The 15,757-nt window shown below is 50.2% G+C and overlaps 5 protein-coding genes across 5 annotated transcripts; 1 reads left to right on the forward strand and 4 right to left on the reverse strand.

Annotated features, from left to right (window-relative positions):
* Nucleotides 1–4,419: 4,419 nt before the first annotated feature.
* On the reverse strand, nt 4,420–5,043 carry ColSpa_02955 (thioredoxin; the record flags this gene model as incomplete). Its single annotated transcript, XM_049269167.1, has 2 exons — nt 4,420–4,901; nt 4,968–5,043. The coding sequence occupies 2 exons, from the start codon at nt 5,041–5,043 to the stop codon at nt 4,420–4,422; spliced, it is 558 nt and encodes a 185-aa protein (XP_049125124.1).
* Nucleotides 5,044–5,380: 337 nt separating this feature from the next.
* ColSpa_02956 (putative methyltransferase) lies at nt 5,381–6,490 on the forward strand (the record flags this gene model as incomplete). Its single annotated transcript, XM_049269168.1, is given in 4 exon segments — nt 5,381–5,404; nt 5,452–5,573; nt 5,630–6,289; nt 6,304–6,490. The coding sequence occupies 4 exon segments, from the start codon at nt 5,381–5,383 to the stop codon at nt 6,488–6,490; spliced, it is 993 nt and encodes a 330-aa protein (XP_049125125.1).
* A 697-nt stretch (nt 6,491–7,187) lies between these two features.
* On the reverse strand, nt 7,188–9,728 carry ColSpa_02957 (glucan 1,3-beta-glucosidase; the record flags this gene model as incomplete). The annotated part of the gene is made up of 4 exons (XM_049269169.1): nt 7,188–8,845; nt 8,883–9,198; nt 9,270–9,405; nt 9,457–9,728. The coding sequence occupies 4 exons, from the start codon at nt 9,726–9,728 to the stop codon at nt 7,188–7,190; spliced, it is 2,382 nt and encodes a 793-aa protein (XP_049125126.1).
* Nucleotides 9,729–12,026: 2,298 nt separating this feature from the next.
* ColSpa_02958 (lipoyl synthase, mitochondrial) lies at nt 12,027–13,364 on the reverse strand (the record flags this gene model as incomplete). The annotated part of the gene is made up of 2 exons (XM_049269170.1): nt 12,027–12,325; nt 12,398–13,364. 2 exons carry the CDS (start codon nt 13,362–13,364, stop codon nt 12,027–12,029), a joined length of 1,266 nt encoding a protein of 421 aa, XP_049125127.1.
* A 1,623-nt stretch (nt 13,365–14,987) lies between these two features.
* On the reverse strand, nt 14,988–15,308 carry ColSpa_02959 (uncharacterized protein; the record flags this gene model as incomplete). The annotated part of the gene is made up of 1 exon (XM_049269171.1): nt 14,988–15,308. The coding sequence occupies one exon, from the start codon at nt 15,306–15,308 to the stop codon at nt 14,988–14,990; it is 321 nt and encodes a 106-aa protein (XP_049125128.1).
* Between the last annotated feature and the right edge of the window lie 449 nt (nt 15,309–15,757).

Below are 15,757 nucleotides of genomic sequence, written 5' to 3' on the forward strand. Positions count from 1 at the left end.
TATTTATAACTATAATATATATATTTTCTATATCTAATTTATCTAATTCTTTTAAATCTTCTTTTTTTATTATAGCTTTTTTAGCTATTAAGGCCTTTTAGGCCTTATAAAGCTTATTTCTTTTTATATTAATCCTTTATTACCTTAAAACTTTTTTCTTAGTATTATCCTTATTTTTCTAGCCTTTAAAGGCCTTAATAGGATATAGAAAGTTATAGTCTTTAACTATATAGTTTTTTAACTTATAGTATATATAATAAATACCCTTTATCTTTTTCTAAGGCTTTTTAATTCTTTTTTTAAAAGTAAAAGTAGTATATAATACTATAAAAAAACCTTTTCTTTTTATTTTATTTATAAAATTTATAAAAAAGGACTTTATAGTATAGGAATTTATATCCTTTTTAAGGGCTTAAGTTATATTAGTTATAAAACCTTTATAACTATTATTTAAACTATTTAATACCTAAGCTATAATAACTTATTTTAATAAAGCTATATCTTTAGAAGATAAGTTATCTATAAGCTCTTTTACTTTATTAAGGTATTCTTTTATAGATTTAAAGGATTCTAAGAAGATATTAAAAAACTCTTTATAAATAAAATATTTATTAATAAAACTAATAAGTTTATTTAGATCCTTTAGTTTCTTCTAAGCTTTATATCCTATTATAAAGTCTTTTATAACCCTTAAAGGGGAATTTTTATAAAATAGCTTTATAAAAGCTAATACTTTTATATTACTTTTTTATTAAAAAGGTATAATTAAAGAAGTTATAAGACTAGAGTTAATATCTTTACTAATAAGTAAAGCCTTAAATCTAGTTACTTAAACATTATAGTTAAGGCTACTAAAAAGGTATAATATATAGATTTTTTTTATAGTGTTAGTTTAGTTTAAATTTGATTAAAATATAAGGATTTTAGTTAATTTTAGCTAATTAGAGAGAGATATTAGTATTTTAATAGTATTATTAAATTTGTTTTAAAAAATAGGCCTTAAAAGTAGTTAGGTTGTTATAATGTTGTTATTAATAGTATAGTGTTATGTGGTTACCTTAGGTTAAAGATATATATAGGCCTTTAATTAAAGAAGCTTTTACTAAACAGTAGAGTAGTTAGTCTAGTGGTTTAGCCATCCTCTAGATTAACTAATTAAATTAGTAACTTAATTAGAGCTCTTAGGTTTAATTTTAGCTTAAGGTATATAGTCTTTATTGGATATAGACTAGAAATAACCTTTAACTAGTAGGGTAGGATTGAATTGTGATTGGCCTAGAGCTGTAGTGGCGTAAAATATAGCGATAGGTATAGTGCTTGCCTAGTAAGCCGGTCCCTCTATTCTGCTGAATATAGACTGCTAGGTGTAAGGTGTAGCTGCCTTAGAGCTGTATTCCTTAAAATTCCCTTAGCTAATGTGGTACGTCCCCTGGCAAGGTTGAATTTTTGTTATATAAAATAGAGGTATAAGTATAAAAGAAGATAAAAGGTATAAGAGTTACCTTCTCTACTGAGCTAGGCTTATAACTAGTAAGAATAACAAGGGGTTATTCATAAATAGTCATAAGGAAAAGTAGAGAAGACTAAAGGTAGATAGAAAAGGTATATATATATATTAACTGTTAAGGTATTATTATACTTCATTATTCTTATAAAACTATCTAAGTAGAGAGAATATCTCTTAGTTATATAGAAAGTCCCTTAGATATATATAGTATCTAAGTATATATCTAAGTATATATCTAAGCGCTAAGAGGTACTTATAGTTTCTTATATATATATATATATACCTATATATACCTATAAATAAGTATAAGCGCTAATATATATAATGCTTAGAAGTATATACGTTTATATACAGTAGACTATATTAGTTTATAGTAGTTTGTATTAGTATAGTTATATATAGTAATATATACTTTTATAGGTTATTTTTTAAGAAGAATCTAAAAAAAATAACTATATATTTATAGGACTTTTAGTTATAAAGTTATAAAGAGATTTATATATAAGAATTATAAGAATTTTACTTCTTAATTCTTAGTGTTTCTTATATATATATATATATACCTATATATACCTATAGATAAGCATAAGCACTAGTATATATAATGTATAGAAGTATATACGTTTATATATAGTAGACTATATTAGTTTATAGTAGTTTATATTAGTATAGTTATATATAGTAATATATACTTTTATAGGTTATTTTTCAAGAAGAATCTAGAAAAAATAACTATATATTTATAAGACTTTTAGTTATAGAGTTATAAAGAGATTTATATATAAGAATTATAAGAATTTTACTTCTTAATTCTTAGTCTTTATAGTATTAGATAATAGCTGGACAAATAACTAGATTGCCTTTAAGTGGCTGAAGAAGGTTTTTATTCTAGGGACTATACCTAGCTAGCTAGATAAGGCTAGGCTATTAATTCTAGACAGCTATTATAGCTATATAACAATAGACTTTATGTAACAGACGCTGACAGTGACGTCAGTCGCAAGGACCCTTTAACTCTACGGCCTAACCAATTGACCTAATTAACCCAAAAGATCCGTTAGTGCTTGTACGCGTGCAAGCCCTGCTGTCAACACTGCTTATATGCCCTTGTGACGTATAACTATTAGGCTAGGGGAGTTGTGCTGTTACACTTTATGTGGTAATGCTTCTAGTATTATATTTATTTGCTGTTTTTATTGCTGTATTCTTTTGTTGTCCTCTAGCCTTTAGATATGTTAGTCTTTGGCCTATTAAAGTAGGTATATTGGAAAGGGGTTGGAAGTCTAGGTGATTGGATAAGTGACTTAACTGTTGCTGGTAAAAAGGTATTTTTAGACTATTATTTTAATGTGCATAAAGCAGTAATAATAACCTAGAATATAAAGTCTAGCTGGAAATAGGCTAGGTTATGGCTAGTATTTATATGGTGCCTTCTATTTAACTCCCTAGTATTAAAAGCATTATCTAGCTAGCTAGCTAGCTAGTAAAGCAGTAGCTAGTAATGGGATGAGGTAGTATTTGTTATCTTATGGTTAACCCCTTGTTACTCTGCTGATTTGTGGCATTAGTTACATTTATTTAACTAGTTGGGCAAGGATGCCCTAGATACTTATATTATCTGTTACCTATCTAGAAAGCTGCAAAAGGGATATAATGAGTAGGCATCTAGACTAGCAATTGCAGAGCAACAAGCCAGGGATCTATAGGCTTGTCTAGATAACTGGTACAAGGGTAAGAAGAAAAAGGTCCTAACATCTCCTAATAGCACCTTTGCGATAATAGCCTATATCCAGCGGGCGCAAAATACGGATATCGGCGATACAGATAGTCTAGATGAATCCAGCGCATCTGAATTATCTAGTGAAGCCGAAAGTTGCATCTGGGTGGGTGGAAGAGGGAGTGAAATAAGTGGTGATAGTGGTAGTGATGGTGGTGCCGATGGTGGCTCGGATGTGGGGGTGGCTCGTTAACAGGGTGGTTGTGTTATGTGATACTGTAGCTCTTACAGTCTGGTAACGTCGTGCACTAATTGACTGACATCGTTGGCCTGGCATCGAACAGGACGGGAAGCGATTTCCAAGAAGCCCTGGGGTCTGGCTCGCGATGCCTTGTGGTTCATTGATTTAAAGGCGCTGAATGTCCAACCGCTGGCTTTCACGGTATAGTGACTGATTGGATTATCCTCGTTGTTTTTTATTTTGCTGGCATCCTGACTTCTGGCAATATCCTGCCTTAGGAGGTTTGATGCATTTGACAATGAGCCTAGCCCATTTGGGTGACCAGGTTCGTCCCAGCTATGCGCCTATTGTTGCAGGCGACTCTACACTTCGGCCAATAGAGTGGTGCATATGCCCTTTGCCTCTTCAGTGGCCGTGTGATGTTCAGGGGACGGGACGTGGGGTCATTTGTACACGAGCGAGTAAACGGTTAACGTCATACGATCAGATGGCCGGACGATCTGAATGGAAGACGGGTCAATGAGCAGGGGATGCAGCTATTCTAGACAAGCTTTCGTGACGGTTGGCCAAGGTGAAATTAAATATCGCGGAAACGGGTTCTTTATTTGCCGGATGATGATTTACTTCGAAACCAATCCTGAATGGACTCAATCAGGTGAGAATGCGCTTCTCATTGTGAAAAACAACAAGACTGAAACCGTCATCGTCGATAAATTGCTACTTGTTCGCCTCAACAAGCCACGAGTATTAACCCAATCATGCCAAAAACGCCTTGCGCCTGTCAACAGAAATGATACACTATTCGTCGCCTCCCAAGTCTGCGAGGGTCTTGAACGCCGGACCCTTCGGGGCCTGCCTTGTCCCAGGACCAGCGCCCTTGGCGGACTTAACCACTGGTGGGGGTGGGTTCACTCGGTTGAACTGCGACATCTCGGCCGCCTTGTGGGGATCAATCTACCAGTCCGTCAGCAAGCGGTTCTTCTTGCCATTCGCCGTATCGCCCATGAACCAACGCACCGAGAACAGAGAGACGAGATACAACCCGATGAAGGTGATGATATTGCTCAGAATGCTGCGGAGCTGCCACTGTACAGGACGCTGTAGGCTCGCGCGGGCGGGTTTGTCGCCGCCGAGGGTCCGGCCGGGGGTGGTAAAGGTAGCAGCGGAGCGGCCGCTCTTGTCGGGGAGCTTAAGGGCATTCTGGATGGCCTGCGTCAGGGCAGGCGGGTTCGCGCCCTTGATGGTCTCGACAGCCTGGCCGCCGTGGAAGACGATGAAGGTAGGCATGGCGCTGACGCCATGGGTGCGGGCGATGCCGGATTGGTTGTCGACGTTGATCTTGCAGAAGGCGACCTTGTTCGGCTTGGAGTACTCCTTCGCGAGGCGTTCGAAGTGCGGAGCGATCATCTTGCAGGGGCCGCACCAGTCGGCGTAGACTGGGAAACGTTGTTTGTCAGCGGCTCATCGGATGCGCGCGGGAGGGGTTAGACAGATGGACTTACAGTCGGCAATGACGACATTGGTGCTGCTAAGGATGCCTTGCCATTGGCCGGCAGACTGAATGTTAATGAGACTCATTGTTTCGAAAACTGCGAAGCGACCAGGGACGTTCGTGGGCGCAGTGTCGTGAAGTTGAAGGGAAGTTGGAATGAACACATGCGAGGTACGGCGCAAGAGGTAGGTAGCTGACGGGTAGCTCCCGCACGGCCTGGACCCAGCGGAAAGGTGGCGGGTACCCGAAACGGAAGGCGGCGTGACATGCCTCCGCATTTCTGCCAGATCTACCCCAGGATCCGCAGAGAGTGGAACACCGCTCAGAAACTTTTTGGGACACCGCTAACAGTGAATCCGAAAGCTTCTACAGTACATCACCATCCCAAGATTGAAACCCCTGTTGTGTTCAATTACCTTCAAAATGGCCTACGATCAAAGAGCAAAGGTTTGGTCTCCCCTAATACGCCTTGACACCATGCTTACGCAAAGTAGAGGAGAAAGACCGACGACGACAACTATGTCGACACAACGAGGTTGTCATCCAGATTCCAACCTTACGAGGGCGGCCGCGCTTGGACAGTCTCGGTTGCAATTCCCAGCAGTATTCTCACAGAGTACGTTCCTCCATGGACGATCCATGCATACTGAAATCTCATTCACACTCATCCAGTGCCATAACCGCCGAGCGCCGCACTGCCGTCGCCGGGCGCATTGCCCGGGCCCTCGCAGTCTTCTCTATCGACGAGATTGTACTCTTTGACGACAGCCCGGTCGAGTCCCGCCCCAAGAACGTCGACACGAAGAGCTACACCGGCGACGTCGACGGCTGTCACTTCCTCGAGCACCTTCTTGGCTACCTCGAGGTCCCGCCCTTTATGCGCAAGATGCTCTTCCCGCTCCACGCGAACCTGCGCCTCGCCAACCAGCTGCCCGCGCTCGAGATGCCTCACCACCCGAACCCGACCGACTGGCTGCCATACCGCGAGGGTGTCGCTGGAAAGGGAACGCCCCAGGGTACCATGATTGACGTTGGATTGAAGAACCCCGTCCTGATTGAGGACGAGGTCCCTCCCAATACGCGTGTGACGCTGTCCTACCCGGATTACAACACCGACAAGGCGGAGGCGTGCGATCCGTCAGCGCCGAGGGAAGAGGGCGGTTACTACTGGGGCTACCAGGTGCGGCGCGCCGACTCACTGTCGGCGGTGTTCACGGAGTGCAAGTACGAAGGCGGCTACGACGTGAGCATCGGCACGTCGGAGCGTGGGCGCACGCTCTCTGAGGCCTTCCCTAGCGCGGCGCCCATGGATTTCAAGCACCTGCTTATCGTGTTTGGTGGCCCAGAGGCATTGAGTTCGCGGCGTTGAACGACAAGGAGCTCGAGGGTATGGAGATGACTCCCGCAAAGACGAGGGAGCTGTTCGATCACTGGGTGAATGTGTTGCCTGGACAGGGAAGCCGCACCATTCGGACGGATGAGGCCATCTGGGTGGCGCTCACGAGCCTGAGGAGGTTGTGGGTTGAGGTCTGATACGACCTGGTGAATAGGGGCGCTGTTGGGCCAGCATCCTAGTAGAAAAATGATACCCATAATGGAAAAGTTTTGATTCATGAAAATGGGGTTCGAAGTGCTGCCGTTGATCTGACACTTGGTGTCCCCTTTCGGAGAGGCCGAAGGAGACAGACATCTCAATACATGACTGGTTCGCATGCTGAAGTTACCCGTTCCGATTGGCAATGCACGAATCCGGATCATTCGCGTTGAGAAGAATTACATCAAAGCAGTAGGAATAATGGTCGAGAAGCTGTTAGCCGAGCTGGTGTATGATTTCGAGTCTTGGTATTTCCTCACGGACACCTAAGCATAGTCAGGGGCCGCCCTTCACACCGACGTCATCCTGGTAGTATCCATACTTGAACTCAAAAGTAAGTCAGCATCAAGATGATGGCGACTTGAGCAGATGTAGCATCGAAGTAAGCGCATGAAACCATGAGTACCGCCACGAACGACAAAACATGCTTCAACAATAAGCTTTCACTTTTCGAGTACACCTGGTCCTGTCATATCAAATCCCCACTCACAGTCTGGCGATACTGGCCGTAGACCTTTCACCTCGAACTGCTCACGATCAACTTTAGGGGCGACACAGCACCGACGGGAGCATTCGTTGACAGAAGAAACGTTTTAATTATACTAACTAATGATACAGCCAAGAAAAAGGGGAAGCTTAATGCTGGTACAGAGCAATGCCGGCCGTGAAGCCGGCAATGTTGTCTTTGTAAAACGCGACATCCGTCCCGTCCCTCGTGACCATCGCAGTGGTGCCCACAATCTGGAGGTTGTACACCTCGACGTTGTCCGTGGCCGTGCAGTTGCCCGGCCCGTCGCGGATGTCCACGATCCTCTGCTGGCACCGGGCACCGGCCCCGATCTGGCAGCACGCGGTGCTGTAGTTGTTGAAGAAGGAGTAGTGCCCCGCGCCGAAGGCGACGACGTTGCGGCTGCCGATGACGCGCAGGCCCCACGCCATCTCGCACGGCGGCGCGCTCGGGTCGTGGCCCTGGCAGTCCGCCACGAAGTCCGGGTCGTGGTAGCCCTGGACGCGGGGGAAGGGGATCGAGGCGACGGGGTTCGGCTGGTAGTACGGCGTCTCGGACTGGATTTGGCCCATGTAGATGTCGCGCGTCTTGAAGAGCTGGTACTGGTAGAGCGTGTGGTGCTCGCTGCCGGACGCCGAGAGCCAGATCTTGCCGTTGGTGGACTCGATGAGCAGGCCGCGGCCGGCGTAGATGGTCACCTGCTTGTAGTTGGGGTCCTCGAGGTCGTGGTCGGCGATCCAGAGCCAGCAGTTCTCCATGAGCAGGTTGGAGCTGGGCTTGGTGATGTGCATGCTCATCCACGCGGCGATGCAGTTCTTGTCGAGCGTGTCCGCGGTGACGGTGGCGTTGGGCGTCGTGGGGCACTGCTCGAGCTGCAGCTGCGTGCCGGCGAAGCCACCCACGCGGATGTGTACATCCCACATGCCCGACGGCTCGCCGAGTGTGTTGAGGTTGTACTCGATGACCTTGGCGCCGGGCGCCGCACCGCGCGTGGAGACAATCATGTCGGACCATTCGATCGTGCCGCACTGGCCCGGGATGGCGACCTTGACAACCGGGTGGGGATTCGTGATGTCCTGGAACTTGGCGCCGCCGCCCATGATGATCGAAGCGAGGGCCTCACCAACGATTCGCGCTCCAGGAGGAATGAAGACGGTGTCTGAGACGTAGTACGTTCCGGCGTCGACGAAGGCGACAAGATTGGCGGACGGGTTGGCGGTCACGTAGTTGAAGAGGTTGTTCAGCGCCACTGTGTCGTCCGTGTTCCCGTCGCCCTTTGCGCCGAAGGAACGGGCAGAGATGAAGCAGCTCGCGGGGATGTTCTCGTAGTGCGGCTTGGAGCGCTCGTAGTACTTGGTGCCGTTGGTCGAGGTGGCGCCGAGGAGGGCGGGGTAGACTGGGAAGTAGGAAGCGTCGGCGCCGGTGTAGTCCGTCGGGCCAGTGGGCGTGTAGATGTGACCCATGGCGAAGCCCTGGCTGAAGACGGTTCCCGAGGAGCCGGGGATGATGGTGTTGTTGCTGGGGCCAAGGAGGATGTTGTCGACTCCGGAAAAGGCGACATTCTCCATCACGAGTGTGCCGGCTGTGGAGGATGCCGAGACGCCCGGGTCGCGGCTGCTGCGGATCGCAGTCTCGACGTTGACGAACTCCGCGTCGATAAGAGTGATGGAAGAAGTGCCGTTGTCCTGCATGCGGATGCCGGTACCGCAGTTCTCGACGTAGATGCTCTTGTACGTCCAGCCCCAGTCCCAGAGCTGGTTGATGGCCACCTGGGCGTTGAAGAAACCTGGAATCGCAACGTTAGCACAAGACCAACTCATGACTAGAGCAGGTTGACTTGCGAGCTCCGCGAAGGGTGTACTGCTGGTTGCCAAAGTTGGCACCGTACTGTCCTCCGTAAAAGTCGAGATCGTTCATGAGACCTCCGGAGCCCTCTTCGATGAAGATACCAACGTGCTTGCTGTCTGCGCCCTCAGCGAGGTGGAAAGCGCAGTTTGTAATGGCAGTGGCTTGAGACGACGGCCAGTGGATTGCAAGAGCAGCCGCCGAGGCCGGGATGGCGGTGGTGTCGAAGATGAGGTTGCGCACCTGTCTGAAGAAGACGTTGGTGGCACCCCATGAGAGACCGTTTGCACCGTACTAGACGAGTTTGATAGTCAGTCTATGATTCAAGATAAAACTTGGCGTCATCGCATCTAGTTAGAACCTACTTGGTTTCCATCAAGAAGGCCGAGGGTTGTGTTGGTGGGAAAGTTTGCGGCGGCCTTGATCACGGGGCGGTCGGTTGGGTCGCCAATGATTTGGGTGTAGAAGAAGTCAATGATGGAGCCCGAGATGAGGTAGGTTCTGGATATCGTGTTAGTCGCCGCTGCCTCCTGGGAACCTGTATATGCTCACCCAGGGGGGAAGTAGACGGTTGCCGGCGAAGTAGTCTCGCCTTTGCATGTCCCCGGTCCGCATCGCTGCCCTGATGAGATGGCGAGGTTAATGGCGGCAGTGTCATCCGTGACACCATCACCCATGGCACCAAACTCCTTGACATTGCGGAAGACTTTGTAGTTGGGGTCCGGGTGGTATGCCGAGATGCCCTGGTGCTGGACATCTTCCATCCAGTATGCGGCTCTAGCGAGACTGGCCACCGCGAGCCAGAACGCAGTTGTGACGCGCATACTGACGGTTGGTTATGGTAAGTACTATCGATGAATACGGAATTAAACAATGGGTGAGATGACGATTATAGATAATGAGTGACTGGTTAGAGTGAGTGGACGAGTCAAGACTCGAGAAGCAACTGTAGAGCGAGTGTGGATGAGCCCTCTTTAGGCAATAGAGCCGGTGAGGTGAAGGACCAAAAGGTTGGAAGCGAACGACGGAGGAGCTGGAACGAAAAGAAAAAAGAGTGGCACGATTCTGACAAGAACCTAAAACGAAGATAGGACAGGTACGATATCCTAGAAAACTATACACATTGGACCATGGTGTGATGAACCTTGAGACCGAGACGATCACTCAACTTTGTCCAGACGTACTGTCCCAAGTCGAACACCAGAGATGGGGAAACAGAGCAGATGCGGCAACAGGGGCGGGGGGCGCCTTTTGGCTCTTTTAGACTACAACACAATTAGGCCGGTGTGAGGGAACATGACGGACAGCAGCGGAAAATAAGGGATGGGGTGGAGTTGGCATGGGAATGGGCAGAAGTGTGTCTCGTTTCCTCTAATCCAACGCCTCACCAGCCTAACGCTCATCATGGCATCGGTATACCTACGCTCCCTCCGTCATTCCCCGCGTCGTGCTTCGGTCAATTTGCCCCTCGTCACGCAGGCGAAAACAATACGATGCGGGTTGATGCGATGTCATGCGGGACGAAATGAAGCAGTCAGACGTGTAGACAATGACGCCGAGCCCGGGTTGTAGGCAATCCTCCTCCCCGTACTTGGCACCACGTCAACCCATCATCGACTTTGATGACCATGTGCTAGCCATACTGCATAGGCCTGAGCCCGACGAGGCGCAGAAGCTGCTGTTTGGCGAGCAGGCCTGGCGAGAAGCAACAGCACTAGCTTCCGCCAAAATACGACACCTCGAGGTTTGTGGCTGGCCGCCTTGGCCATTCAGGTACGCGATAACCTCGAGCAGAGAGATGCGGCCCCATGACGGATGGGCAGGGTACAAGAATAGGGTGTACTAGTCTGAGATGGGATAGGCTGGGCTTGGGGAGATGATGAGCGAGGGGGAAATGAGAACGCCTCGGGCGCGCAGCAAGCCTTGCAGACGACATGCAGTGCAGGGAATTCGGCGCCGAGGGAAGCTATCACTTCTCGGATGGGAATCGAGCTTTGGGGAAAAGGTGGGATTTCGTAGGGGCAGGCTTGTCTTAGTCTGGAGGGAGCCAGTGAAGACTGTTGAATTCCGCGTCGCGTGGCGTATTGAGAGTAGTTGTTGACGTTCCTGGATCGGGTTTCTCCTTGTTGTCTGGGTCATAACTTTATCATTGGCCTTTTTTCATATTGACGTGGAAAACCAAGGGACGAACGCCGTCGGCGAGCAGTGGTAGAGTTAAGTCTAAATAACAGGAAACAAACAAGCTCTCCGCAGGGGAAACCAAGAACTAATCCCCCGCTCGCGGCGCCGGCCCGGGCGGGCCAAATGTCAGTCACCTTAATTAATAGGAGTCCACCCCTGACCGTCTCGACCAGAGGGTTGCATCGCTCTAAAACTCTGGCGACGCAACTCCAGACTCAGCTCAAAGCTCATGCATCGACAAGGTCATCCAGCATTCAGCTGGGAAGGCCAAGGGTGGGAGACATTCGGCCACGTAGGCCCTCATTCCGAAGCACGCTTTGGGCAGAGCGAATCGTGATTCCCTCCCGGAGAGACCGGGGGAGAGTCGGCAACCCCTTTGGCTATTGGGGTGTCTGGGCGCCACTTTGCCATTCGACGCGTTAATAACACACAACATCTGCTGGCCGCCGAGCCTCGGTTCCAGCATGGTTGGCAAGTAACGCGCTCCTGGCACGCGGGGAAATTGGCTCAACCTCAAAAGATAACTTTTTTCCTGGTCCCTGCTCCGATCCTGATGCCAACGCCTTGGCTCAGACAAGGTTTCACGCACCAGGTCGCGATTGACAGGTACGGGAGACACCCCTTTCAAATCAGATTCTGCACCGCGCAGAGACGGGGAACCGCGTGATTAAGTTTGTTCTCTTAAGTGGCCGTTGTTGAACGCCACTTGGAGTGTATGCCCAGGGGCGTATGACTGGAAATACACCCAGAGAGATATCGTGTAGCCGCGGGGGAAGATGGCGATGCCTATGATGAATGAAAGTCCCGACCTTCCCAAAAAAAAAATAACGCCAATCATGCCATCTATACCCCTTCTGCTTTCCTTGTTTTCTACCCTCGCCCACTATCTCCCTTTCCTCGGAATCTTACACACCCTCATACCTAATACACGGGCCCCCCGTCTACAAGGTCTTGAACCCCTCCTCCAGCGCGACAGTCTGGCCCAGCTGCTTGCTCCCCGCCATGGCGGCCTTCTCGCCCGCCCTCTTGCGCAGGACGTTCTCGATAAACGCCTCGCCGGCCTTGTAACTGCTGCGCACGAGCGGCCCACTGGCGCAGTACAGGAATCCCATGTCCAGCGCGCGCTGCTTCCACATCTCAAACTCGTCGGGGGTGACATACTTCTCGACCTGGAGGTGGCGCTTCGTCGGGCGCATGTACTGTCCGAACGTGACGACGTCGACGTTGGCCTCGCGCAGTTCTGTGAAATCACCGTCAGCATCCTCCTCTATCATCGGGACATTTCACGGGGCGTCGTGGGGGTAAAACTCACGCCTCAGTGCATCCATAATCTCCGCCTCCTGCTCGCCCAAACCAAGCATCAGACTCGTCTTGGTTATCATCTCTGGCTTGACCTTCTTGACGTGCGCCAGGACCTTGATGCTCTGCTTGAACGTCGCCCTGCGATCCCTCACGTACGGCGTCAGCGCCTCCACCGTCTCGACGTTGTGCGCGTAGACATCCAGTCCGCTCTCCGCCACGATCTTGACCATGTCCAGGTCGCCCATGAAATCGCCCGTCAGCGCCTCGACCAGCAGACTCGGCTTCTTCGCCTTGATCTTGCTGATGGTCTCGGCGAAGTGCCGCGCGCCGCCGTCCGCGAGGTCGTCGCGGTCGACGGACGTCAGCACGACATAACCCAAACCCCACCGCGCCAGCGCCTCGGCCGTGTGCTCCGGCTCGTGCGGGTCCAGCGGCGCCGGCGCGCGGTTCGTCTTGACGCTGCAGAACCGGCATCCTCTCGTGCAGGTGTCGCCCATGAGCATGATGGTCGCCGTCGCCGCGCTCTTGGACGAGCCGCCCCAGCACTCGGAAATGTTGGGGCACTTGGCTTCCTCGCACACCGTGTGCAGGCCTAGGCCGCGCAGGTCCTTCTTGATGGCCTTGTAGTTCTCATTTCCGGCGGGGATGGGCGTCTTGAGCCACTCGGGCAGGCGAGTAATGGTCTTCTTCTTGCCCGTCGGGCCGGTGACCTCGACGGTCCGGATCTCGTAGGCCTCGGCGTCCGTGAGGGCGTCCTTTGCGGCGCCGCCGCTGATGAAGTCGTCCAGCGAGGCGACCGTCTTATCCTTGAAGTACGTCGGCCGGCGCGCGACGGATTTCGGGGGCTGTGATGACGTCTCGGATGTTGTGCCGAGCGTGGGAGGGACGGTGGCGAAGGCTCGGGAGCGAGCCGAAGACGCGAGGACCCGTCGGAGGGGTGCCTGGACGCGCGCGAGGGGCGCCATGGGTGATGCCATCGTGTTTAAACTGTTGTCTGTGGCTGTCCTCCACCGAATTTTTCGTAGGTGCAGGGACCGGCGATGCTGGTATAGCTTGTCGAGGAGTTGGATGCAAGAAGCTGTGATGGGGCAGAAAGGTCCGAGAAAATATGACCATTGGAAATCAGGCCCTGCAGCTGCTGGGCCCCGGTCCCCGGATTGAATCGGCATACCGGGGGCCCAATGAGTCTCTTTCGGCCAATCAGCGTCGGGGAACCATCTGACAGCGGCAATGCTGATTAAGGAAGCCTATCAGAATCTCGCCCAACGGCGCCGGGGCTTTCCGCCCCAACGGATTCGGGGGACCGTTGTCTCTTTCACCTCCCGGTTCTTTCCAATCAAGAGACGGGTATTGACAATGGTACATGGGTGTTCTGAGCGGTCCTTGATTCCACGTGGTCACTGTCACTTTGCAAGCGATAATGGAGAAAGGTTGTGCAGAGCAGAGCATTAAGCTCGCGTCAACGACTTCCATTCAGCTAAACTGGTAAACTCCCCGTCTCATGTCCTTAAAACTCCTCCCAATGGCCTCCAAGCCCTCCTCGCATGGCAAAGTCGTCGTGGACAAAGCCAACATTCATACAGAAAAAAGCTCGTTGATCCGAATATCAAAGCAAAATACATCGTATCCTCCAACCGATCGAAGCATCGGACACCATGAGCGAACTGAAACTGACGCTGTCCCAGATAAGGACATTATCAGAGCCACCGTTCTTGATGTCCTTCTCCCTCGCCGGCAAACATACAACAATAGGGGTATCAACAACTCGAAGAGAATGTGAAACTTTTGTTCCAACACGAAAACTCCGGTAAATCCCTAAATCATCCGTCCTGATCGTTTCTACCAGGCATCTGCCCTGGGGGGAGACGTGGTGAAAGATCTCGTAAGAGCGATTCCAGTCGGCAGGCACACCTGCAACGTCATTGCCGGACCTCTCGAAGTCGTTGCCGATGGCAAGCACAGTGGCTTCCCGTCATAGAACGGCTTCATCATATCCCAAAAGCAACGCGTCATCCCGCGAGTTCGGATGACAAGCGGGCTTAGAGATGCATCGGATATAGACGAGGCCAACAACTTGAGGAGCGTAGGCTGATTTCGCGTTGCATGCAACCATTGTGTTGCTGGGGAAGAATCGAATCATTAAAAAGTTGAAGTGACAACCATCTGCGACCCTCAAATGAGAAACCGCAGATATGTGGTGTCGGCTTGAAGCAAAGCGTACAAAGGTTGGTCGCTGTCAAACGTCCCTAGTGACAAGCGACTTGGGTTCCTTTCCTGCAGGCTGGCGATGCAAGCGTCGCGCATGGGGTTGTCGAAGAGGAATAGGGTATTGGTGGTGCCGTCAACTGAAGTGGTATCCGATCTTTACGGTCGTCCAGGTCGTAAAATCGGGCTGCGCTCACAAGGGTAGCCATGTGGCGTCGAACCAGTGTCGGAGGCGGAGACAAAAGAAAAGGTTGAAGAGATGTCGCATCGAAGAGCTCGGTGTAGCAGCAAGAGTCGGTTGATAACATCCCTCCAACCACGTTACAACACCTTGTGAGGCCTCCCGTTGCCTCACGTCTCTTTCTCTCCTTCGAGCGCCATCAAGCAATACGACTTTACAACAGGACGGCGACGATCATGCCAGCAACACCGGCGAAGGCGAGGTTGCCCGCGTTGAGGGCAGCACCAGCGTTGGGCTTCGTCGTGGTCGCAGCGGTAGTGGCAGCAGCGGTCGCAGCGCCGCCTGAGCCGGTAGGCTTGAACGTCGCGGTACTGTTACCGCTGCCGTAGGTCATGGTGGTGGTGTGAGCGCGCTCCAGGGTGACGGTCTTGGTCTGGGTAGCAGTAGAAGTGATGGTGGTTGTGCTGCCGTCGGTCGAGCTCTGGGCCAGTGCCAAGACGGGCAGGAGGGCGGCGAGAATCGCGGTGACCTTCATGTTTGATATGGATGATGTTGACAGAATTGTTCGAGCTGAAATGTATGATGTGCTGTCGATGCCTTTTGAGGTATCGACTGATGAAAATATACCGATGGGATGTGTTATGAAGGGGTGATCAGATCTGTTTCCTCCCAACTGATGTGCGAAGTATATGTTTGGTGATCGGGTCTTTCAAAGATCGTGTGGTGTAAGTCCGGCTGGTGAGTGATCCTCTTCAAGGTGGGACAGTTTGGCAAGGTGATATATATAAACGTTGGCGCGAGAGACTATGAGTGTTTGCTGGAGCGTCTGAGCGAGATGGCTCGGGTGGGGGTGCGGTTACAGTTGTTGTAAGCGTGGTTTGCGACGAGACGGCGTCTAATCGCGGATGGAAATAGGAATGAGCGTGAGTCCGAATACTTGCTCGGCGAGCAGTTCAGGTTTTGGTGATGTTTGTTTCAACGACT

Source organism: Colletotrichum spaethianum, assembly GCF_022836535.1.
Source record: "Colletotrichum spaethianum MAFF 239500 DNA, contig05, whole genome shotgun sequence".
Lineage (NCBI taxonomy): Eukaryota > Fungi > Ascomycota > Sordariomycetes > Glomerellales > Glomerellaceae > Colletotrichum > Colletotrichum spaethianum.